A 26,212-nucleotide genomic window follows, 5' to 3' on the forward strand; every position below is an offset into this window, starting at 1 on the left:
AGAAGTGGGAAGAAAAACATCAAGCATGGTGCTCTGTGCTCAGTGAGTTTGTACTGAAACTGGTGTCAGACTTGGGCAGGAAATGGATCCACTGGGATCCTTGAAGCCCATCTCCGTGACTGTGGTCAAAAAATAATACATACCTTTCTACTTCCCTTTTCTGGTTCCTGGTAGGTAAAAGAAGCCTAGAAGCAGAATAACCCAAAAACTTGAAACCTTAACACTGTTGCCCTCCCAGAGTGATTTTCAACTTACTTCTTCACATGATTCTACTCTGCGTCTTGCCCTTGAAGTTCAGACTCAGACTCAGAAACCATTTTCAGCACTTATTGCTATGTGCTGCCCCCCATGATAGATATGCACTCCCTCACTTAATCCTGACAGCAGCCTAGCAGCCTTGTCTTGCAGAATCCTAGGTATTACTGTCCCTGTTGTACAGATAAGGAAGCTGAGGCTTGAGGTGTAAAATGACATGTCCAAGGTCACATGGCTAGCAGTGGCAAAGTTTGGACCAGAATGCAGTCTGGTTATTCGCTTCCACACCTTGAGTTCTTTGTGCTCTATCAGGCTACTTCCCAGATTTAGACATATGGGACATCAAAGAAAACCCCGTCTGCTCTTGCCAGGGGCGGGTTTCTACAGGGGAGATGGCTTGTGTATTTATTTTCCCCAGCTGCCCTTTCACCTGAAAATGCCACTGGGTCTCGTGACCCTACCTTTATAGTTGCTTTTATGGTATTGGAACCATCACAGAAATCTAAAAGCTAATTGAACTGTGTATTTCTGTAGTGCCAGAAAGTCTGGTTTGTAAGAGTATGAAGCTTTTTATAAATGACTGTGTGCTAATGGTGCACAAATGCAAAAAGGCGTGAGAATGGCTTTGAAGAGCCAGAAATTTAATCTTAGGAGTGATGTATTTTGATCTATATTCAATGTGATGTATAGTAGAGAAATTCGATGCCATGCCACAGATTTCGCTAGAAGTTGATAAATGAAATGCTAGTGATTTCTGTTAGGTGTAACCCCATGGTGTGCTGCTGGAGCTCGCTACCACTAGCCCCTGAGAACCGTATTTAGTGGTGTCCATCATGTCGGTAGCTTGAAGTTGGTTATGATGGAAGCATTGACAACACAGAAATGAGCGAACTCTGCAAGTCAGGCCTCTCCCCAGTACTCGAGAGCCGGGTGTCAGGTGTGGGTTAGCACACTACTGGTCGTAGTATATGGAATTCTTGTTTTGTAAGTAAAACAGTGGTTAAATATTGACAATTTGATTTGGTTCCAGTTAGTATTGTCATACTGTTAGGTGGATGAACTGATAAAAGACAAGCAGAATCTTGAAAATTAGTTTATCCTTTGCAAAGTCCTCAGAATAGAAAGTAAGTGTGGACTCAAGCTTTAGGTTAAACTAAAACTTTATGAAGAGGTGATTGAGTCCAGTTGTATATATTGCTTGTAGAAAAATGTTAGAGTTATAATATAAATTTTAAGCTAGGCAAATTTTTTCCTTTAAAAGCATGCTGGTTCCACTGTGGGATTTGGGAAAAACTGTTTCCTTTTTTTTTTTTTTAATTTAAATTCAATTAATTAACATATACTGTATTATTAGTTTCAGAAGTAGGTTCAGTGAGTCATCGGTTGTATAAAACACCCAGTGCTCATTCCATCTCATACCCTCCTTAATGCCCATCACTCAGTTACCTCATCCCCCCAACCCCCTCCAGCAACCCTCAGTTTGTTTCCTCTGATTAAGAGTCTTTTATGAAAAACCATTCCTTTTTGTTGCTAGATTATAGGTTTGACAAGTACAATATTGCTCTTCGCATCAGCAGCTAGCTGGAAAATGGAGGTAGGGATCTATAGATGGAACACCTTTCTTACTAGAGACTTAGTAAGAATGAAACTTTTAAAAGTGTGAAGTATTTATATGAAATATTCTAAATATGACAACAGTCAGTTTATGCAAGTATTTCTCAGTGAATACTTTCAGTTTTATGGTTGTTCTATTTATAAATGCTATATCCAAATAAAGATATAAGTAAAAGATCCCAAAATGTTCAGAATCAAAGAGTTTTTCAATTTAAATATGCCTTAGAATGAATCCAGTAACTGATAAGCCTCAACTGGGACCAGATCCTAAATCTCTGGACCTCCACCATCCAGTGCCCTTTATCCTGTGCAGCACTTTGTATGTATTCCAAGTATCATTGCTCAACTCTTAGCACTTGGCCCTGCATTCTCTGAAATATCGAAAGAGAACCAAAAGTCAGTGTCCCATGAGGTACTTGGTAAAATGCGAATGAGTCTCATGTGACTTGACACATTTTAACTTTTTGATTTACAACACGAGTCATTCTTTCACCCGTGTTACACTGTTATAAGCCCTCATAGTATTTTCTTCATTCTCTAGAGTTCTTACTTCTAAACTCTAATGAATCAGTGAAGTTGGCTTTGATTTAGAATAGAATAGGGAGAGAGGGGTTGTTAAAAAACCAAAGAATGTCTCTGTTTGCTTTGCTTGCGATCAGTGACTTCAGAAATGTGTCCTGGGCCTACAGTCAGATTTCTTCTCAACTGGTGAGTGTAGTTCAGAGTTTTCTTAGTCTGATATCAAAGACTTAGCGTCGAGGTCTTGATTTGTTCCAAATTTGCCTTTTCATCCAAATGTTAATCTAATTTCCTGGTTTTTGTTTGTTTGTTTGTTTTTAACAGATAGCAGAGTCCTATTTCCAGGAGGAGGACTGTATCCTTTTCTTAATTACAGGAAGAAATTCATAAGTTCTCTACTGCCCGTTTTTTAAAGTTGAGGTTCACATACAATAAAAATATATACATATATATATATATATATCTGTTGTTTTCGATGGGTTTTAACAGCTGTGTGCACCCATGTAACCACCTCAGAAAGCAAGGTGTAGACAGTTTCTGCCACTCCAGAAAATTTTCTAGAACCACCCAAATTTGGCCTTCCATCAAGAAGCCCCAATTTTACCACAATCTAAATATTTGTATGTTTAGGAGGGCAGAAAAAAGCACATTGCTGAAACATATAATTTAAAAATCCATTGGGTTTTCTTTCTTTTGAATTAAAACAGAAGTACAAGTCAAGTGATATTCATATATTAGAGCCTAGGGAGCATATTACACATAGTATATCTCATGACCATCTTATTCTAGCTTTCAGCTGCAAAAGTAAGACTGAATTCTTCACTTGTAATAAACAGAACAAATGCTGTCAAGTGAAACCGCATATTAGCTTTTATACAGGAAACATTTCTTCCCTCAGTTTTCCAATTGCCCTTTGTAAAAATCGCTTCTCTTTTCCAGGGATGACTCCATATAGACTCTTTAGAAAGAATGTGCCCTAACCATCTGTTTCCCCATTTGTGTGATTTCGACTCTGTCCTCACCTTGTTGACTTTGTTCTACATCTCCAAGCAGATTGAGGGAAACACAATTATCCTGAACCCTGTCAAATCGACTGTGGTAACCATCTCAGACAATGGCAGCTCATGACTAAGTACGCAGGAGATCTAATTCTGGTGGAAGGGAAGCTAGAACTCTTTTTCTAACCAAATAATGAGCACAGTGTAGTGTAATACAGACCATCCATATCCCGAGGGGGGGGGCACTTCGTAGTGTGCACACCCATGCCTCAGAATCAGAGTTTCTAGAGATCAGACCCAGGAATGTGCATTTTTAGCAAGCTTTTCAGATCATTTTTATGTTCAGTGAAGTTTGAGAAACTTTGGTATACTTTATGTCATGGGCAGAGGAAAATGGAATTGCCCCCACTTCTCCCTGGCCTAGTTTATGATCCCCGGCATATTTTGAAGACTACAGATGAGAGAGAGAGCTGAGCATCCAAGTGATCATGTCTTCCCCTCTTTCTGGGTCAACATTTAGAACATGGCCCAAAGGAAGGCAGACAGTTGGACAATTGACCATGACCTCACATGATGCTAAATGTGTGATACAGATGGAGAAGGCAGAAGTTTATAGGAAAATCTACAGAAGAGTGGAATCACATAATTATGAAAATCACTCTGGCCAGTTAATTAAGTTTTTACAAAAGATTCATGTAATGTTGTGCTCTGTGCTTGTTTTGGCTTGCAAGCCTTTGGTCTTGTGGGAGAAAAGCATTCAGTGAGAAAAAAAGAAAAGAGTCAACGTGAGTCAAAATCAGGAACACACACTTGAATAGAGGGTAATGTAGTTGCTTGACAGAAAGTGATTTAAGGAGAAGGGAAAAAAATGGAAAACATTTAGATTCCAGGATTCCATGTGGGTCCTGTTTCCAATTAAATTACTTTTAATTGGTTCTGCTAGAGATACACTGGCAAGCAGGCATTTCTTGAGCATTAAAACCCTCTATTTATTTATTTATTTATTTATTTATTTTTAAGATTTTATTCATTTGAGACACAGAGATACAGAGAGAGAGAAAGAGAGGGAAAGCATGAGCAGGAAGAGAGGCAGAGGGAGAGGAAGAAGCAGGCTCCTCGCTGAGCCAGGAGCCCGATGTGGGGCTCGATCCCAGGACCCTGGGATCATGACCTGAGCTGAAGGCAGGTGCTTAACCATCTGAGCCACCCAGGCGCCCCTAAAACCCTCTTTTAGTTTCTGTTTGCTGGTAGAATGGAACCCGAGTAGCTATGGCATCACATGCTCCATTAAAACTCCAAACCAAGAAACCCTAATTTAAAAGTATTTAGAGTCCTTTCATTTTTTTGGTAAGCTGCAAATTTCCCAGTTTCGAGAGGACATTCTTCAAATATGAGGCTAAATGTAAAGAGTATGGATTTCTATTTTCCTCAATTTTTCTATTCAGATGAGAAAGCAATGAAATTCATTCAGCTTGAACGACTGTATCATGAGAAATTGCTTGCAAATCTCTCTGCCATTCAAGAAGAGTGGGGTAAGTACAGACTCACATAAGATGTGCAATTATCAGTAATCTAAAACGTTCCTATCTAGAAATTTAACATATTTGACCTGGTTTTGTAAGTCAGGAAATAGATGTTTCAACAGTTAAGTTAATGTTGCATAGAAAGTAGCAATTTTACCACGAGTCTGTGTCATTGTGAGAAAATTTCTCTCTGTATTTTGCTCTTTGTATCAATGCCAAGAAAAGAACACTGTTTGCATTTCTTCTGATCCTTTGGCATGCCCCACTGGCTAATTTAGTGTCTGGAATAATATTTACTCATATTGAAAAGTAGTCATTTAGCTTTTGCTAACTATGTTAACTTGGGTTGTATAAGATAATTTTGCATGGGGATCTTGATTGGTGGTGCCCGTTAACTACTTTTGCCCCCCTAAATATGTTTTGCAATAGCCAGTAATTAACAAATATTTTAAATTTAGAAACAAAATGGAAAACTGTACAACCACATACAGTTACATCTCTGAGAAATTCAGAAAAAGGATTTAATGGTGAAGATTTTGAACGGCTCACTAAGTTTTGCACAACACACCAAGAGTAAGTACATCAGTATTTGTGTAGAATGAGTTGAAATAGAGTATTGAAGAAGCATTGTAGCACTGAATATTTGAAATTCATGATCCATTTTTTATTTGTTAATGTTTTCAGTTGGAGAAATTAAAACAAAATGATTAGCTTTTATCTGATTAATTTTTATCATAGTTTCTGAGAACTCAGTATAAGTTCAACTTTACGTTCATTCAAAGCACCTTCTAATCAGAAATTTTAAAATATAACTTTTAATTTTGACCTCTCTTTGGTTAAGAGATTAGGTGATGGAAATGGAAAAGAGTTGTGTATTAGGATTTTTTATTGTAGTTGTTTGCCAGTGTTCATATGTTATAGTGAAAACACATCTGTAAGATTTTTCTAACAGTGGGAAGCAGAAACAGTACAATATTTAACCAAAATACTGCAGAAGTAAAGCTACATTTACCAGATAATTTTTTTTTTACATTTACCAGATAATTTTAAATTGCTTGATTTGTATCAAAGATTGGGATTTTTAAAACTAAATCATAGTAATAATAAAGCACTTAAATATATTTTTTGAACTCATTCTAAGATTCAGAATTCTGAAGGTGAGGGAAAATTATAGTGTTTAAACTAGTGATATTTAAACTAGATTTCTGTATCAAATCTTCGATACAGATGCTTCAAGATTCCATCCTGTGGATAACTTTTTCTCCTTTTCCACCAGAATCACAAAGAGCAAACTAAAACTCTACTTGTCAGTAATGAAACAGACCCACGTAGTGGAGAGTTGCTTTAGGGTCTGATTATTTTGGAGACCAGCCTTTGAAGAATCTTTGTAGATTCAGAAATGATGGTCATTCAGCTCTCATGATGACAGTTTTCTGCTTTTGATTTGAACCTTGGAAACAGTGTTTTTAGGGACTCTGCATTATAACCTAATTTCTTAGTATGTTAAATAGATTAACTTTCAACTTCATAGAGTTTTAAAATAATGGAATCTTTTACAATAGATAAAGGAGATTGTGTTCTTTCAAAATACTCAGTATAGACACTTTCTCTGCCTTTCCCATGGAATTAATCATTTTTTAATGTGTTGCAGATATTTTAATTATTTGACAACAAATATTTATTTAATATAATATCAGCAAGGCATTTTTATGCTTCAAATTTGGATAATGCCCCCCAAAATTATTACTCCTAAATTTTTTATTATAAAAAATAATTTTTAATTCTTACAAACATTAAAGCGCAGAAGCTCAGTGAAGGTTTTATATACACATATATGTCTATGTAATTACGACTCTGACCAAGACACAGAACAGTCCAGCCCCTCAGAATGCTCCCTCATGCATGTGCCAAGTCAGCACCTACTCCCCAAAATAACCACTGTCTAAGTTCTATAACAGTATATTTGCCTATTCTGTAATTCTTATAAACCTAATCATACAGAATGGAGATTTCTGTATTAACTGCTTTTGCCCATCATTATGCTGTGTTACATGTTGTTGCATGTAATGGTAATTTGCTCGGGTTTTATTTCTGTGGATTCACTGTAGGACTGTGTAGCAATTTACTTGTCCGTGATATTGTTAACAGACATTCAGATTGTTTCTGGTTTTTGAGTATTATGAATAAAATAGCTATAAATATTTTTGTGCATACCTTTCGTGTGGACATTCTGTTATCTTTGATATTCCCTAAAAAATATAATATTTTAAAATTCTTTTTTGTTACCTGTTTCCATGGATAATGCCAATAAAATTATCTTCCATCATAACCTATTTCAGACTATAAAGATATAAACTGAAATTTTAAAAATATGTGTGTGAAATACTCTTTACATTATTAGCAAAATGTTAACTTTTTTTTTCTGGGTCTCAGCATTTACAGCTTCTTTGGGTGTTTTCAGTAGTAATTGGCTAGCTAAGGAGCTAACACATGAGAGAGCTGCCCTTTGAACTGTGTGAACCAGTGGTAGCACTGGAAATGTTCTGTGCTAATATTAGAATCCAGAGAAGCTATATTTTATTTTTATAGCCATTTCAGTGACATTTGTTTGGAAGAATATAGCTGCTGTAATTTTTTTAAAATCTTTTTTTTTCTCTTTTTTTCTACAGTCCTCTTTTATCCAAACATAAGGTAAGAGACTGTCTCCTTGGAAATATTTTTGGGAAAAAATGTTAAGAGTCATATTTCTGTTGCATGGACTGTTTTAGGAAATAAAGAAACCTTTCTCAAAGTATTTTCAGTTTTCTAATTTAACACAAGTTTCCCCCAAAGTGGTTTTGTTTTGTTTTAACTTTTTAGGTAGCAGCTGTAGAAAAGCCTCTGGGAGGGAAATGCTTTACACAGTTAATAGTTTCTGAGGACCCGAGGGAAGGAGGAGCCACAGCCGAAGAGCCGGGTATGTTTTTACCTTAGAGAAGGACATAAGAGACGCCTGCCTCTTATTAAATTTTACAAGTGTTACAAGAACTATTTGTGCACTTACATTTTTTTGCATATACCTTTCCTACCAGGCAAATTGCAAAGTGAGATTCTTTTTATATTGTGTAACCCTATTTTTAGAAAACTAGTAGTAGGAATTATAACATCTAAATTCTTATAAAAACATAAAGTTATTTCAGTGTTTTCAGTAGATACTTATATCTAACAGAATATGACAAAATTGTACAAAAATGCTCTGAAACAGAGTTGGTTTTGGTGTATGTTCAGATACCCTTTTCTGTTTAAAAACCAACAATTATTGTATGGACTTTCCCAGAAATTTGTGCTGTAAATCTAGATATATAAGAGCTCTGTTTCTTGGTAATTTATCTATGGCAATTTATTCTCCTCCCCTTTTTTGTTAACTGACGTATGGTGTACGTATGGTGTACTTTAATTTGCATGTATACATTTCTAAAGCATTTATGATACATTTTATACCACTTCTGTGTCTTATGCCAGAAGGTCAAAGATTTTTAGAAACTCTTTTTTACAGTACTAATGTATGTTCGTTATAAAAACTTTAGAAAATAAAGTTAAATAAATACATTTCAGGGTGTTTGTTTTTCCTGATGTATGATTTTAGTACTGATTTATGTTCTAAGGCTTCATATCCCTGGGCCTGAGAGCCCTGATAGTAAACATGCACCATCAGGTGTTTTGCCTGAATTGCCTGAAGAGATACAGTGATGGTGATGACGATCAATTTAATCTGCCTTTTTCTTTTTACAAAGCACCCTCCCCCCCACCCCACTACATCTTTAGCCCCTTTTCTTCTATGAGGCGAATTTGGGATTTTGCCTTAAGTCACTCCTACTATACTCTGTTCTTCCTGTCTCTTCTTCTCCTTTTCTTTCTTTTTTTTTTTTTAAGAAATTGGATTTTTCTCCAAATAAAATTTTATTCTATATTTTGCATTTTGAAATGCAAACTTCTTTTCCTACCTTTTACCCCAATCTTAAAAAAAAAAAATGTCCTACAAGTAAGTTTCTGATTTTTTTTATTTTTTTTTTTAGTATAGTTGATAGACAATGTTATATTAGTTTCAGTGCACAACATAGCGATTGGACATGTGTGTACATTATGCTGGGCTCCCCACAGGTGTAGCTCGTCATGCAATGCTATTACGGTATCACTGCCTGTATATTCCCTGTGCTGTACTTTTTATTCTTTTGACTTCTTCATTCTTATATCTCCCAGCCCCCTTCACCCATTTTGCCCATCTTCCCCACTCCCTCTTCTCTCTGACATCCATCAGTTCATTCTCCGCATTTATAGGTCTGATTCTGTGTTTTCTCTGTTTCTTCATTTGTTTTGTTTTTTAGATTCTACAGGTGAGTGACATCCTGTGGTGTTTGTCTTTCTCAGGCTGACTTATTTAAAAAAAAATTTTTTTTAATTTATTTATTTGAGAGAGAGAGAGAGAGAGAGAGAGAGAAACAGCATGAGAGGGGATAGGGTCGGAGGGAGAAGCAGGCTCCCTGCCGAGCCGGGAGCCCGATGCGGGACTCGATCCCAGGACTTCGGGATCATGACCTGAGCCAAAGGCAGTCGCTTAACCAACTGAGCCACCCAGGCGCCCCAGGCTGACTTATTTTACTTGGCATGATACCTTCCAGGTCCATCCATGTTGTTGCAAAGGGCAAGATTTCATTCTTTTTTATGGCTGAATAATATTCCAGTGTGTATGTGTGTGTGTGTGTGTGTGTGTATCTTTATTCATCTGTTGATGGACACTTGGGCTGCTTCCATATTTTGGCTATTGTAAATAATACTGCAATAAACAAAGAAGTGCAGATCTTTTCAAATTAGTGTTTTTGTTTTCTTTGGGTAAATACCCAGGAGTGGAATTATTGGATAATATGGTAAATCTCTTTTTAATTCCTTGAGGAACCTCTATACTATATACCACAGCAGCTGACTCTTCTTTTCCAGTCCTTTTTATATTGGAGATCATAGTAAAATGAGCTTTATAAAGATCTAAAGAGGGAGAAATTCACAAAATAGCCACCTGGTTTGGGTGTGGCTCTGTCTTTGGGAACAGTGCTGTTATTGGCTCATTGGTTTGACCGTGAGTGCTGGTTGCTGCAAGGCTCAGGCTCGGCGCTACTTCTAGCTCTCTAGCTTGGCCTCTGCTGTGAGGTATGTGGTACAGATGAGGAAACTGAGCTACCACCTGCAAGTCACTCGCTTGTGCTTTGATTCACAACTAGAACCTGGGTCTTCTGGTTTCGAACTAAATGCAGCATTCTTCTGCTGAGTAAGTTGTATGTATATTCAAGACTTTCCCAATGCAGACATCTCACTGACAACCATCTTATGGGGAAGGTAAATTCTGGGGAGAGAAATCTTGCCAAGTCTGGTAAAAGAGTATCTTTTAAAAAAGTATGTCAACTCTCTCAGAATTAGTTTCCTCAGATTGGTTATTTTCTGAATAGATGCATAGAAATGTAAGAATGTGAGAAAAAGAGAAATTCGAAAATAATCCTTTAAGGATTGGTATTAAATATATTGTTCTTGTTTTACCTCATATTCCTAATTTTTAACAACGTCAGACATGTAGTTCGATCTAGACTTTCCTTTCCGTATTCTTTCACTCCAAATTCCTTGGTCTTAAGCTCCTTCTATAATATGTAACTTGCCATTTTTTGTATAGTGGTTAGAAACATTGTTTCTAGAGCCCGACTGGTCTGGTTTGAATCCTGTCTCCACCATGTAAAACTGTGTAATGTTAGGCAAGTTGCCTAACTTCTCTGGGCCTCTTTCCTCAGCTCCCCAATGTGGACACTAATAGTACTTACCTTATGAGATTCTTTTTTTTTTTTTTTTAAGATTTTATTTATTTATTTGAGAGAGAGAATGAGAGAGAGAGCATGAGAGGGGTGAGGGTCAGAGGGAGAAGCAGACTCCCTGCTGAGAAGGAGCCCGATGCGGGACTCGATCCTGGGACTCCAGGATCATGACCTGAGCCGAAGGCAGTCGCTCAACCAACTGAGCCACCCAGGCGCCCTACCTTATGAGATTCTTATGAGGATTAAACTAGTCATTTCATGTTAAAAGTTCAGAACGGTACCTGGCAGGAGGGAAGAACTCAGTATGCTCACCGCTTTTTCTCCTCCTTCTCCCCATGCTATCGCTGGCCCTGCTAATACTGTTCTGTTAATGTTCTCTATATATTATTCATTACTGCTTTTATAATCAGCCTACCATTATAACTCTTCAAGTAATATACAGAGTATTTTATATTTTCAGAACACCTTTATATATATTGTTTCATCTCTTCCTCTTAACAACCAATATAAATTAAGCTGAATCATTTTTAAGAAATTCCAGGAAGTGACTTATCCAGAAAGAGAATTCATTAGAACTCAAAGCCAGACCCTAGTTTTCCGACCCTGAAGTCCATGCATTTTTATTAATTTATGTTTTTCTTAATTTTTATCAGGTAATATTTTATATGTAAAGAATATTACATGTTACCAAAAACATTATAACAAACGATAACAAAATGAAGATATGTAAGCCTAATGCCCAATTAAAGCAACTGAAGACTAAGTTATTGTCGGTTTTGTTACAACTATCTTTGTGATCCTGTTTGGTCCATCTCCTGCTTTCCCCCCACCCCTGAGAAAACCATCATCCTGAGTTTTATACTTCTCTTTCCTTTCCCATTTTTTATATTTTAAAAGATTTTTATTTATTTTGAAAGAGAATGTGTGAGCACGCAAGCGGGAGAAGGGGAAGAGGGCGAGGGAGAGAGAGAATCTCAAGCAGACTCCACACCGAGCATGGAGCCCAACTTGGGGCTCGATCTCATGACCTTGAGATCATGACCTGAGCCTAAATCAAGAGTCAGACCCTTAACCAACTGAACCACCCAGGCATACCTCCCTTCCTATTTTTTTATCTTTATTGAGGTACAATTTCCATGCAATGTAATATACCCATTTTAAGTATGTAATTTGAGGAGTTTCGACATCTGTATACACTCATGTAACTACTATCCCAATCAAGATGTAGCAGCACATCTTCACCATGCCAAAATCTTCCTCCCAAGTCTCTTTATAATCAGTCCCTCCTACCTCCAGGCCCAAGCAACCTAGTGCTTCCTGTTACTATTGACGAGTTTTCTCTGCTTTGGAATTTAACATAAATAGAATTTCTCAGTGTACTGTTTTTCAGAGTCACCCATATTGTTATATGTATGATTAGTTCATTTCTTTTCATTGCTGAGGGGTATTCCACTCTTTGTACCACAATTTGTTTATCCATTCACCTGTTGATAGACATTTGGGTTGTGTTCAGGTTGGGGATATCATGAATAAAACTTCTAATTTAAAAAAAAACATTTTTTTGGGAGCCTGGGTGGCTCAGTTGTTTAAGCGACTGCCTTCGGCTCAGGTCATGATCCTGAAGTCCCGGGATCGAGTCCCGCATCGGGCTCCCTGCTCAGCGGGGAGTCTGCCTCTCCCTCTGACTCTCCCCCTCTCATGCTCTCTCTCTATCACTATCTCCCTCAAAAAATAAATAAAAATCTTAAAAAAAAACCCACCATTTTTTTTTAAAGATTTTGTTTATTTATTTGCGAGAGAGAGAGAGAGCATGGGGAGGAGGGTCAGAGGGAGAAGCAGACTCCCTGCTGAGCAGGGAGCCCGACGCGGGACTCGATCCAGGGACTCCCGGATCATGACCTGAGCCGAAGGCAGTCGCTTAACCAACTGAGCCACCCAGGAGCCCTTAATTTAAAAAAATTTTTTTAAAGATTTTATTTATTGGGGCGCCTGGGTGGCTCAGTTGGTTAAGCGACTGCCTTCGGCTCAGGTCATGATCCGGGAGTCCCTGGATCGAGTCCCGCGTCGGGCTCCCTGCTCAGCAGGGAGTCTGCTTCTCCCTCTGACCCTCCCCCCTCTCATGTACTCGCTCTCTCTCATTCTCTCTCTCTCAAATAAATAAAATCTTTAAAAAAAAAAGATTTTATTTATTTATTTGAGAGAGAGCGAGCATGAATGGGGGAGGGGATGAGTAGAACTTCTGGGAAATCTTTCTGTGGATATATGTTCTCATTTCTCTTGGGTAAAGAATTGGGGGTGGAATCGCTGGTCATAGGGAAGGTACGTTTTTAATTTTATAAGAAACTGCCAGGCTGTTCTCCTGTATAGTTGTACCGTTTTATACCCACCAGCGGCGTGTGAAGATTCCCATTGCTCCACATCCTTGCTGGCATTTACTGTTGTCAGTCTTTTTTTAGTTTAGTCATTTTAGGGGACATGAATACCACTGTGGTTTTAACTTGCTTTTCCCTGATGACTGGGTATGAACATTTTTAGTTTTGAATTCACCTCTGCAGAAGCTGTACGTTATCAACATTTCATACTTAAAGTATTTTTTTTTCAGGGTACTGTGAAAATTTCTTCTTTAGTCCTGATGCCACTCAAATGTTTGTACTTAATGTTAATTAATGAGATACTCAGAAACTATAAGACGTGTTAATTGATGAATGATTTAGTCTTACCTCATGAATTGTGTGGGGTATTTTAACATAAAGAAGACTCATGAGAGGGGCGCCTGGCTGGCTCAGTCGGATAAGCATGTGACTCTTGATCTCAGGATTGTGAGTTTGGGTCCCGAGTTGAGTGTAGAGATTACTAAAAAAAAAAATAAAACTTTAAAGAAACAGAGAGAGGACTCATGGAGGAATGGGAGATGAAAGGGTAACTCACAGACAGGGACATTTCTGTAGATTATGTGTTAGCACTTAGGTTAAGTCTAATGCTCCTTTTAGAACTCCCTCTTTAACTCAGTGTGTAGTAAGCATCTGTCATGCACTCAGCCATTATTCCATTTTTTTTCATGAGAGTAAAGTTTTTGTTAGTAGGTATGAAGTGAATGCAGTAGGGAGTAACAGACTCACTCACTAGATCTTTGGGTTCAGGAGCACTGATTAACAGAAATTCATGCTAATATTAACAGAAACATTAACAATATTAAGTTTTATACTAGGATGCATACTTGTCAAATTCAGAAAATATTTTTGATTAATCAGAGTGGATCAGACATTTAACTTCACTTTTTCTTAGAACATTACTGAAATGTCAGAAAGGTATTCTTTTTTATGGGTTTTATTTGTTTTTAAGATTTTATTAGAGAGAGAGAGCGCACGTGCATACTTCTCGGGGGAGGGGCAGAGGGAGATGGAGATGGACTAGCAGGGAGCCCAATGCCAGACTCTATCCCAGGACCCTGAGATCATGACCTGAGTCGAAGGCAGATGCTTAACCGACTAAGCCACCCATTTTTTTAAAAGATTTTTTTATTTATTTGAGAGAGAAGGAGAGAGAGCACTAGCATAAGCAGGGGGAGGTGCAGAGGGAGAAGCAGACTCCCACTGAGCAGGGAACCTGATATGGGACTCGATCCCAGGACCCTGACATCATGACCTGAGCCAAAGTCAGAGCCTTAACTGACTAGCCACCCAGATGCCCCCAGAAATTCATCCTTAAAGGCAGAAACCCACAGCCACAGAATGGGTGAGGAAGCAGCAGCAGATGTGACATCCAGAAAGTTCCAGAAGCTGAAAGGCAGGTGGATGGGTGGCAACTGGCTTATTACACCACAGAAAGCAGAAAGCTGAGTGTCTACAGGAACAATGTTGAGTCCTGCCTGGGAAGGTTTGGGAATGGGAAGCACGGAGGTGCCTCTAATGTCAAGCATTCAGGGTTGGACTGGCAACGGGAGGTTGGGCTGAAAGCCTATAGAAGAAACACTTCGACATTTATAAGCCCTTTCTGCCAAGCGGGAGGCTGACACTTATTTCCTAGAGCGCCTGAGCTAGAGGAAATGTGGACGTGGATCAGGCACAACTCAAGGAAGGGGTATTAGGTAGAAAATGAGGATTGAGTGAAAATCTTACCACCTGAATGGCAAGAGCCTTAGCCTGCTTTCTGCAGCTAGCATCTAGAACTGTGGTGGCTGGTCTCTTGCTTCCTCTCTGGGAAACTGGCTACTCGTCCAGGAGATAAAACCTCCAGATACTCATATTATTAAAGGCCTCCCAGCAAATGGCCCAAGCCCTCTTCATCCTACGCTGAGGACTGACCACTCCTGAAGACTTGCCTTTAACCACAGAGCTGCTTGTTGCCTCATTTAAGAAAGCCTCAGATAGGAAAGACGGAAACCAGATCAGTCGGTCAGACGCAAAGAAGCTCAAAGGAAAGAAAATGGAGAGAACAGATGAAAACTTTAAAAAAATGAACAGTGTCACAGGTTAGAGAGGATATTGTATACATGAAAACAAGAATAAGGAGCGCCTGGATGGCTCAGTTGGTTAGGTGGCTACCTTTGGCTTGGGTCATGGTCCCACGGTCCTGGGGTTGAGCCCCACATCGGGGTCCTTGCTCAGCGGGGAGCCTGCTTCTCCCTCTCCCACTCCCCCTCCTTGTGCTTGCTCTCTACCTCTCAATCTCTGTGTGCCAAATAAATAAATAAAATATTAGAAAAAAAAAACTGTTTGCTTGTTTTTATTTTTTAAGATTTTATTCATTTATTTGACAGAGAGAGAGAGTACAAGCAGGGGGAGAAGCAGGCAGAGGAAGAAGCAGACTCCCGCAGAGTGGAGAGCCCGACGGAGGGCTTGATCCCAGGACCCCGAGATCATGACCTGAGCCAAAGGCAGACGCTTAACCAACTGAGCCACCCAGGTGCCCCAGAGCTGTTTTAAAATAAGAAAAACATTCAGAGAAAGAAAATGTTCTTAGAAGATAGAAAGTGTGATGGCCACAATAAAAAATTAATTATGGGGCGCCTGGGTGGCTCAGTCAGCTGAACCTCTGACTCTTGATTTCAGCTCAGGTCATGATTGCAGAGTCATGAGATTGAGTCCCAAAGTCGGGCTCTGTGCTGAGCGTGAAACCTGCTTAAGATTTGCTCTCTCTCCCTTTGCCCCTCCATCCCTTACTCGTGTTTTCTTTCTCTCTCTCTAAAAATATTAAATTACAATTAAAAAATTAATTAGAAGAGTCAAAGGATAAAATTGAGGTAGCATCCCAGAAAGTTAATCCAAAGGCAAAGAGAGGAACAGTGTGGCAGAAAAGGTAGAGATGATCAGTCCATGAGGCCCAAATCTGAAGATGAGCATTCTGAAGGGAGGGAACAGAAAAGCAACAAGGGACAAATGATAAGGGAAATAATACAAGAAAATTCCCAGAAGTGAAGGTCATGAGTGTCCAGACTGCAAGTCCCACCAAGTACCCAACACAAAGAATGAGAAACTTCACAAAGCTTCAGGACATCAGATATAAGAAAAGAATCCAAATCTTCCAGGAAGCAAATGTAGGTGATAGGGATTGATATTCGGATTGGTATTCAGATTGGTATTCGGACTGATTGAGAGACTACAGCCCTACCGGAAGCGGGACACTATATAGCAGTGCCTTCGAAGCTGTAAGAGGAAGTTATCCCCAGCAAAGAAAATGACCCAACCAAAGACAGGGGTGAAGGAAAAGACTTTCAGATCGGAACAATCTTAAGTTTACCTTCTGTGTACTTAAAAAAAAAAAAAATCCAAGAAAGAATAAACAAAGAGGAAGACCTGGGATTCAGAAACAATGTTCCCAACACAGAATGAGAGGGAATTCCAGGGATCACAGGAAGGGAATTCCAGGACAAGGCCCGTGTAACTGGCCTAGAGAGCAGCTCTGCTTAGGAGCTCAAGAAGGGTATGTTGTTTGTTTTTTTAATTTTTTAAGTAATCTCTACACCCAACTTGGGGCTTAAACTCAAAACCCTGAGATCAAGAGTTGCACACTCCCCTGACTGAGCCAGCCAGGCACCCCAAAAATGATATGTTTTAAAAGTGATAGATTGGGCGCCTGGGTGGCTCAGTTGGTTAAGCGACTGCCTTCGGCTCAGGTCATGATCCTGGAGGCCGGGGATCGAGTCCTGCATGGGGCTCCCTGCTCGGCAGGGAGTCTGCTTCTCCCTCTGACCCTCCCCCCTCTCGTGCTCTCTTTCTCTCTCATTCTCTCTCTCAAATAAATAAATAAAATCTTTAAAAAAAAAAAGTGATAGATTATCTGTTGGTACATATGCTATAGTTGTATATCTGTCAGTGTTTAGAGATACATAGGCAAGGATTTTTTTTTTTTAAGATATATTTATTTATTTGACAGAACAGCAAGAGAGGGAACACAAGCACGGGCAGTGGGAGAGGAAGAAGCAGGCTTCCTGTGCCAAGCAGGGAGCCTGATGCAGGGCTCGATCCCAGGTCCCTGGGATCATGACCTGAGCCAAAGGCAGATGCTTAACGACTGAGCCACCCAGGTGTCGCAAAGATTTTTTTTTTAACATTTATTAGAGCATGAGCTGGGGCGGGGGGGGCAGGGGGAGAGAGAGAAGCAGGCTCCTGCTGAGCTGGGAGCCTGGCACGGGGCTTGATCCCAGGACCCTGAGATCATGACCTGAGCCGAAGGCAGACACATAACCAACTGGAGCCACCCAGGTGCCCCAGCAAGGATTTTTTTTTAAATGAAGGAATGAGACAGTTTTACCAACAGCATGCAAAATAAAGTGGAAATGAGAAAGAAAAATGTATCCTAGTACACAGTGTGGGTCAGTTGTGAATAATATTTACAAAGCCATAGCAGGGTAAACGTGAATATTAATTTGCCCCAGAATCCTGTTGAATTGTAGTGGGAAGCTGGAGAAGGGGAAATAATATATCATTGGGGGGAAGGAATAGCGAGAACTGAGAGAACTAATCCTCTTCTTCCACAGTAGGTAGTCTTTAAAACTGAAAAATCCATAAAAATAACAGTATAAATATTATTTTCAATGGAGGGTAAATATGAAAGGAAGTATAGAAAACCAATAAAGTTCAGAAAAATCTTTCAACCTTTGAAAAATGACTTTTTCAACGATAACGAAGACTAAATTACATACTCATATTCTTAACATGTTCTGAACAATCTGTTAATTTCTATAGGTAAAGGGTTATTGACTGCATAGAGTATTTCCTCTCTAAATACACTATTAATCCAAGCAGATGCAATTTGCACTGGAGAGGTTTCAAATTTTGTTGTGTCACACGTATTAATTCACCTATGTCCTTTCTTTTCCCTCCTATGCCAAGTGTTGTTTTGAACCTTAAAACAACTTGTTTTTCTTGTCTTCAGAGAGTGGAAGTTGTCTTGGCCCCGAGCCAAGGGGAGAAAGCCAGCGTCAAGAGAGAAGCCAGGAGAGCAGCCCGGGCTGTCACCCGATGGACAGGCAGGCCGAGCCCCCGAGCCTGCTGGTAACTGCGGGGAAGCGCCACACGGAGGAGCCGCTGTGCGGCGCGGCGGCCGCGCGGGAGCTGTACGCCCCGCCCTGGCCCTCGGCCGGGAGCCGCTCGGAGGACGCCTGTGAGGATGACAGCCGCCCGCAGCGGCCTCAGACGGAGGCCTGCCGCGATGTGGCCGCAGCCGGAGGCCCCGCCGCAGCCCCCGCCGCAGCCCCCGCGGCGTTGCTCCCCAGTGAGTCCATGCTAGAGCCGTTGACCTCACCCGGCTCTGACCTCTTAGCTCCGGCGCCCGCCTCCGAGGGACAATATTCCCGGACTCAAAGAAAGGGACTCCGTTTGCCACTTAAGGATGCTCCTGAGGCGTTGCCCACGGACCGCCTTGAGAACAGTGACTTCAGTGAGCTGCAGCAACCTGATCTCACAGACAGCGATGGAAAATCACCACGCGGGCCGCCGGACCCAGAGCGCTCCGAGAGGGCACTTCGTGAGAGTAATCAAGTGTCTGACTTAAGTGCGGCGCGTCCAGAGGTGTGTATGGCCCCCGAGGAGAGGGGGGGTGAGGACAAGCACGTCAGTAAAGAGACGGAAGACTATTTGAACAGCCTGTTGGAAGGATGCTTAAAAGAGACTGAAGACTCCCTGTCATGTGAAGACAACCAGGAGGAAGACTCGGACCTTCTTCCAGATCTTTCTCCTGAAGAAGCCTCCTACAGTCTGCAGGAGGATCTGCCTTCCGACGAGAGCTGTCTTTCTCTTGATGATCTCGCAAAAAGGATAGAGATTGCAGAGGTAAGTATGGGATTTAACAGAAGTGCAATTAAAAGTAAAATGAAATTTTAAAAGCACATCTGTACTAAATAGTGCCTTGTTTTTGTAAATTTTCCCCGGTTTCCAGCATGAGGGGGAAATCTATTTAACTTAAACTTCTAATAATTAGTAGTTTTATTTTTCATATTGAATAGGAAATGAATAAGATTGAATAAGATGGCTTTTGGTCATGATGTTTATACTTCAGGAACTTTTATTGCATGCCTCCAGGGACAGTAAGTGTTATGAACACTGTTTTTTATACTGCTGTGACTTTTATTTGACAGTTCTGGCAATTATGATCAAGACAAGATTAGTTACATTCTTATAAGGAAATCTCATTTTTTCCCTCATAATACTCTTATGATTATTAATATATTTTTTAATTCTTTAAAACAGTACAACAGAACAAAGGAAACATTTTAAAATACAGTAGGACAAGGAGATACTGGGTAGATTTTTAAGTCCTTAAGTTGTACGTTGTGAATCTTCTCTTTCTTGTAGTATTAATTTATAAGCTGTAGGTTTGAACAAACTTCATACTTACTGCTTGACTAAGTCAAATGTTATACATAATCCAAAGTTTCCCCAAACAGTTATGAAGATGGTAAAAACAAAAAATGACAGAGAGGATCAAGATGACCATTCTCCTTTGTTTGATAATAAAATTTTTTAAAGTTAAGGGAAAAAAAGGGGCACCTGGGTGGCTCCATTGTTTAAGTTGTCTGCCTTCAGCTCAGGTCCTGATCCCGGGGTCCTGGGATCAAGTCCTGAGTAGGGAGCCTGCTTCTCCCTCTCCCTCTGCCGCTCCCCCTGCTTGTGCTCTCTCTCTTTCTCTCAGATAAATAAACAAATATCTTTAAAAAAAAAAAAAGTTAAGGGAAAAAAAAGCCATATGCAAAGTGTAGCCCCCTGGGAAGGTGGCCTTGTATAGTGGAAAGAGGTCTTAGTCTGAGGTCACATACGGACCCACCAGCTAGCAGCCCTACAGAGTTCCTGCTGACCTCTCCACGTCGCTGTTTCCTCCCCTGAAAATTAGGATACCAGCTACTCTTCCTGTTTTTCATCTTATAGTTTTTTCCAAGTCAGCTTTTAAGTCCCATTTATAGCCATTGTTTTCTAATTCTGCATCATCATTGGGGGGTGTGTGGGGGAGGAACAAACTTCGAGCAGAAACTGGAAAAGCAACAGAGCCAAAGTAGGCACCAGAGTGCCCGGGAAGGCGGAGCGCTGTGGGAGCTTGCTCACTCCATCGGCGTGAGGTCACTGGCTCCCTGCATTGCCGCCTCTCGTCAGCTCCCCAGCAACTAGTCTTCATTTTGTCTTGACAAAGTTGGATAGAATAGTAAAGCACTTGATCCGGTATTCATTCATTTGTTTATTTTAACCAGATTTGTATTACCACTTACAAGTCAGCCCTCTATAAACTATGATTTTTTTCTTCCTAATTTCCTCTTGAAATTGTTTCATATGCTTAATGAGTGCAGAGTTTCTGTCTGGGTGGATGGAAATTTTAGAAGTCGCTACTGGTAGTGGTGGCACAACGCTATGAATGTAACTAATGCCACTCAGTTGTTAAAATTGCAATTCTATGGTAGACGTATCTTACCACAATTTTTTCTTAAAGTTAAAAAAAATTAAATAGAGGGCACCTGGCTGGCTCAGTCGGTGGGGCAGGTAACTCTTGCTCTTGGGGTCGTGAGTTCAAGCCCTACCTTAGGTGTAGAGATTACTTAAAAATAAAAAAAAAATATTTGAAAGAAAAGTGTTTTCATTTTCAAAAAATTAAATAGAGCCAGTAGTAAAGCACTGGACCCAGCATTCCTTCCCTTGTTTATTTTCACCAGGCCTCTGATACAGGGAACTATCAAAACAGAAGTCATACCTGGATTCAAATCTAGCTGTAATACCACAAGGTCAGCCTTCTCTGACCACCGCTTTTCACACCAATAATCAAGTTGACCATCTGGGGAAAAGACAGAAGGTCTAATTTTACCTTTTTAGGTATAAACAGTGAAAAAGGGTCAGAGCTCACCTACTGCATCTCCCTGCTTTGCAGAACACTTACAGTGGGGGTTTGCTGTTGAACTCACATTGTATTACAACCAAGCGGAGTGTTCCTTCCTCAGCCTCATAACGTCAGTTTTCCCTACTGGATAATACCTAGCAGGTGGTGGAAACTATTCACATTTTTAAAGTTGTCTTTCCTGTGAAGTTATTTTTTTATGTGTGATGGTTCCCTTTCCTAAAATTCTATTGATCTGTTAAGTTGTGCTGTTTTAAGAAGCTCAAAAGCTACATATAATTAACAAAACTAATTTGCATTCCTGTGATAATGCTGAACAGACTGTTTCCAAATATTTCCTTCTCCATTCTGAGGAGGATACATCAATAAATTCTGCCTTACCCTGTTAGGAAAAGAGTTTTTAAAATTTCAAAACTTGAAAAAAAATAATAAAATAAAAAAATAAAATTTCAAAACTTGGGGTGCCTGGGTGGCTCAGTCAGTTAAGAGTCTGCCTTCGGCTCAGGTCATGATCCCAGAGTCCTGGGATCGAGCCCCGCATCGGGCTCCCTGCTCAGCGGGAAGCCTGCTTCTCTCCCTCTCCCTGCTGCTCTGCCTACTTGTGCTCTCTCTCTCTCTCTCTGTCAAATAAATTAAAAAATCTTTAAAACAAAAGAATAGAATTTCAAAACTAAAAAATCACTAATGCTTACAATTTCCTTAATACCTTAAGAGTGAAGTTTTGGGCCAAGTAAAATGTCCAGGTGATAGTGGGTTTGCTTATAAGTGCAAACTTCTTCTTTTTAATTAATTTATTAATTTGAGAGAGAGCACAAGAGGGGGGGAGGGTAGGAGAGGGAGAAGCAGACTCCCGGCTGAGCAGGGAGCCCAACATGGGCCTCGATCCGAGGACCTGAGTCACCCAGGCACCCCCCCAAACTTCTTTTAAATCCAAACACCATTGCATGCTCTCAGCAGAATTCTCCTAAGGCTATCTCCCATCAAGTGCTGAGGATACAGCGAGGAATCAGATGAACTTCTGATTTCATCTCTTGGGGGCTCACTTGGGTAATTTTACCGGAATTGTTTTTAAAATATTTTTCATGCTTCCGTACTTGGGTGAGTTGGGGATACGGAGCAGAGTGTCCACATGGCTGTGCCATAAGGAGCTCTCTGGTCTCTCTTCCCACCCTGCCCTTTCTCCTGTGAGTGACTCTTACTCAGCGATTTCCTCACTGCTCCCCACTCTTCCGACCTTTGTGATTATGGTGGAATGATCTTTCACTGCCATGTTTTCCCTTTTTGCTGGTCTTCCTGCTCTCATTCTCTTGCTACTCCTGCATTGCTCAGCTCTGTCTGCGGCACTCCTGGGCCTTGGCAGCCACCACCAGCCTAGCAGGAGTGTTTGCTGTGTCTTTTAAACAACCAGGTTCATCCCATCAGATGAAACAATTCATGCAAAATCTCTTAGAGAACTAAAACGATCTACACTAGTTTAATTCAGTGATGCAGAGACATGTGTAAATGAAACTTTTCTGGGTTTGAGGAGAATTTTTAAATCCAGAATAACTTTGCTAAGTAGAATGATAGCTTAGTGTCTGGAGCACTAATGTTCTTTCTTACATAAAAAAGACCATGACACACTCTCACCAGAAGTGTAACCTGCTCTTTTAAAAAGCATCAAAAACATTGAGGCTCATTTCATAGATTTTTAAGATTTTATTTATTTATTTGGCAGAGAGAGAGAGAGCGAGAGCAGGAACACAAGGAGGGGGAGTGGGAGAGGGAGAAGCAGGCTTCCCACGGAGCAGGGAGCCCGATGCGGGGCTCAATCCCAGCACCCTGGGATCATGTCCTGGGCCAAAGGCAGATGCTTAACAACTGAGCCACCCAGGTGCCCCTATTTCATAGATTTTTAACATGAGAAGTTTATCACATGTGCAGCGTTAGCAAGGTAGAGATTCACTCTTTTGTTCCCTCCTCAGTAGTTTTGACGTAACTGCTGTGTGTACCACGACATCGCAGATGCAATGACTGAAAATTCAGATAGGGACACTCCGTGTGTAAAGCCTGCATTCCCAACAGGTGTCCAGGTGTTATCTGTTGGCTGAATTTAACTATCCTAGTTTTTGGGAAAAGATGAAATCTTATTGTAATACCCATAATATTCTGACATGATTATTTTAATGTCAGAACCCAAATCCCTTTCCCCAAGGAGCCTGGTAATGCCAGTAAATCATTGACTTGCTTGGTTCTGGAACCTGGGAGGGTTGTGTTAGCTTCTCTTTAAAACCCTTCAGCTGAAATAAAAAAAATAAAAATAAAAAATAAAACCCTTCAGCTGTTCTCCGGCACCTGGGTGGCTCAGTTGGTTGAGTGTCCGACTCTTGACATGGGCTCAGGTCATGATCTCAGGGCCGTGGGATTGAGCCCCATGTCAGGCTCCGCGCGCAGCGCAGAGTCTGCTTCTCTCTCTCCCTCTGCTCCTCCCCCCACTTCTGCGCACATACTCTCTCTCTCTCTCAAATAAATTCTTAAAAAAAAAACAACAAAAACTCTTCAGCTGTTCCTAGCATCAAACCCAAGACAAGAAATATATTCTTCAAATTCAAGGTGGTATAATGATTCAACACCATATTGCTAATAAAAGCCACTCAGCTTTTGGTAGATTGTTCCATGAGGGAGTGGGGATGAGGGAGTTGTTTTATTTTCTGAATGAGTGACATTGAATATTGGGTAAATTTTATGATAATCAATCTGTCTTGGGGCACCTGGGTAGCGCAGTTGGTTGAGCATCTGCCTTCGGTTCAAGTCATGATCCCAGGGTCCTGGGATCGAGTCCCACGTCTTCTCCCTCTCCCTCTGCCTGCCATTCCCTCTGCTTGTGCCCTCTCTCTCTCTCAAATGGATAAATAAAACCTTTAAAAAAAATTAATCTGTCTTTTCACATTGAAAATAATCATAGTGTATAATTCAAGAGATCCCCTTTGTGAGCACATTTTAGCAGCATGATACCCCTTATGGAAATAAACAATTCATTTTTCTTTTTAATATATACATGTGTAACCCATTTGTGGGGACGTGATAGCTGGGGAAGAAGCCACTTTGCTACTGCTTGGGGCTCTAAAAAGTTTTTGATCTGAAAGAGGGCAAAACGTGTTCCTGGCTCTGTCTTTATCGCAACATTTACTTAGATATCTTCAGATCTCCCTGTGTCTCAGGAAACAAAACCTTAAACTTTATGATGGGGAGAACACTGATGACCCAGAGTTGCCATAAGATTTATCTTCAGAGATGCTGTGTCCTCAGAGTGCCCTCCGTGCAGTCTTCATCTGTCTCTTGGCTTGATCGCTGGGATGGGGAAGTCTTGTGAAGACGAGCCACTGTGGGATTCCACACGGAGTTAAGATGGGAGGCCAGGGCTAAGCAGCAGTTTATGAAATCCTGTAGGTACCTGGTCTGTGGATCCTGCACAAAGGAGAGTTTTAGAAACAGTGATCGTGGCTGTTCTCTGCAGGGGAGCAGGGCAAGCCCCACTTCCTTGCAGTGGAGAAAATGCAGTCTTCCAATCACAGAAGACACTTCATGGGCAATGGTTGACCCAGGACTCATGTCAAAGTCCAAAGAGCCTCCCAAGGATTATCCAGGGATGACCTACCTTTTCTTGTGCCAGATGGTCTCATCTTTGCCTTTCTTTCTTGTCCTGCCCTCTAAATCTTTTATTTTTTTTAAGATTTATTTATTTATTTACTTGAGAGAGAGAGAGAGAGAACATGAAGGGGGGAGGGTCAGAGGGAGAATCAGACTCCCCACTGAGCAGGGAGCACGACACGGGACTTGATCCCGGGACTCCAGGATCATGACCTGAACCGAAGGCAGTTGCCCAACCAACTGAGCCACCCAGGCACCCTTGTCCTCTCTAAACTTTCTAATTAGTGCACCTCTTGATTGTCGAGTCTCTTGCACCCGGCTTCTCTTTTCCGTGTAATCATTCTTTTAATTTACATCTTTATTGCTTCTTCCTGGACTTTTGCCATAGCTCCTCAGTAAGTTTTCCCATTCCTCATATCACCTTGGTCTCCCCCTCCAAATGGTCTTAGGTTAGCACTAAATTTTGGGTCTCAAACTGGTACCCAGAGGGGCCAGTCAGGTAATAGAAGCAAATGAATGACTTAGTTGTAGAGTGATGGGGGGAGGTTCCCGTGCCTTGCCTGGCCTCCTGAAGTCCTGTCTAGGGCTGTTCTGTTTCCTTCTTACTATAGGGCACACACAGTCCTCTACACTAATTGCAAACTCCTTAAGGGTGGGGATTCTATTGAATACATTTTTGTATTTTCTACAAAGCCAACATATTATTGTCAATAACAGTTACCTATAAAGGGCAAGGCTTTTGTTTTTAAACCTACTGTACTTAGAAAAATAAATAACCTTTGAAAACATACTTAGTTTTGATTATGTTAAGGGGAAAATCTATGTTATCCAAATAAGTGTAAGCTAGGTGCTGTCTATATGTAAACTGCTAATCTGTGTATTCATTTTCTCTTTGGCATATTTGTTGAGCACCTACTATATTCTAGAAACTGAGGACACACCAGCGAACACAGGTCAGGTCCCTACTCTTGTGAAGCTTACTCTCTAGAGGGAGACACACATAATAAATAAGTTCACTTAAAAATAAACAATGTAGGGGCACCTGGGTGGCTCAGTCTTTAAGTGTCTGCCTTCGGCTCAGGTCATGATCCCAGGGTCCTGGGATCGAGCCCTGCATCGGGCTCCCCGCTCCGCGGGAAGCCTGCTTCCCCCTCTCCCACTCCCCTTGCTTGTGTTCCCTCTCTTGCTGTGTCTCTCTCTGTCAAATAAATAAATAAAATCTTTAAAAAAATAAATAAACAATGTAGGGGTGCCTGGGTGGCTCAGTTGTTGAGTCTGATTCTTGATCTCAGCTCAGGTCTTAATTTCAGGGTCATGAGTTCAAACCTTACGTTGGGCTCCATATTGGGCATGGAGCCTACTTAGAAAAATAAAATAAAATAAAATAAAAATAAAATAAAATAAAAATAAAAAAATAAACAGTGTAGGCTCAGATATCAGTAAGGGCTGTGCCTAAATCTCAGCAGGGTGAGGAATGGAGAGAGATGGAGCTGGTGGGCAGGGTGGAGGAATGGGCTCTTTTAAT

General features: G+C 40.6%; 1 protein-coding gene across 5 annotated transcripts in view; it reads left to right on the plus strand.

Annotated features, from left to right (window-relative positions):
* Positions 1-26,212, plus strand: part of CNST (consortin, connexin sorting protein) — a 116,343-nt gene that overhangs the window by 74,158 nt on the left and 15,973 nt on the right. For all 5 annotated transcript variants that reach the window (XR_010412375.1, XM_064594433.1, XM_064594432.1 and 2 more), the window contains 6 exons: positions 2,713-2,743; positions 4,832-4,918; positions 5,368-5,482; positions 7,579-7,600; positions 7,769-7,865; positions 18,118-19,013. Coding sequence is in view for 4 of the 5 variants with exons in the window: in XM_064594433.1 (XP_064450503.1) it covers positions 2,713-2,743; positions 4,832-4,918; positions 5,368-5,482; positions 7,579-7,600; positions 7,769-7,865; positions 18,118-19,013 (1,248 nt within the window). In the remaining variant the exon portion in view is untranslated. The remainder of the gene's footprint in view (positions 1-2,712; positions 2,744-4,831; positions 4,919-5,367; positions 5,483-7,578; positions 7,601-7,768; positions 7,866-18,117; positions 19,014-26,212) is intronic.

The sequence above is a fragment of the Mirounga angustirostris genome, unplaced genomic scaffold, assembly GCF_029215605.1.
Source record: "Mirounga angustirostris isolate CCGP_5_RB_7025 unplaced genomic scaffold, mMirAng1.0.hap1 SCAF_6, whole genome shotgun sequence".
Lineage (NCBI taxonomy): Eukaryota > Metazoa > Chordata > Mammalia > Carnivora > Phocidae > Mirounga > Mirounga angustirostris.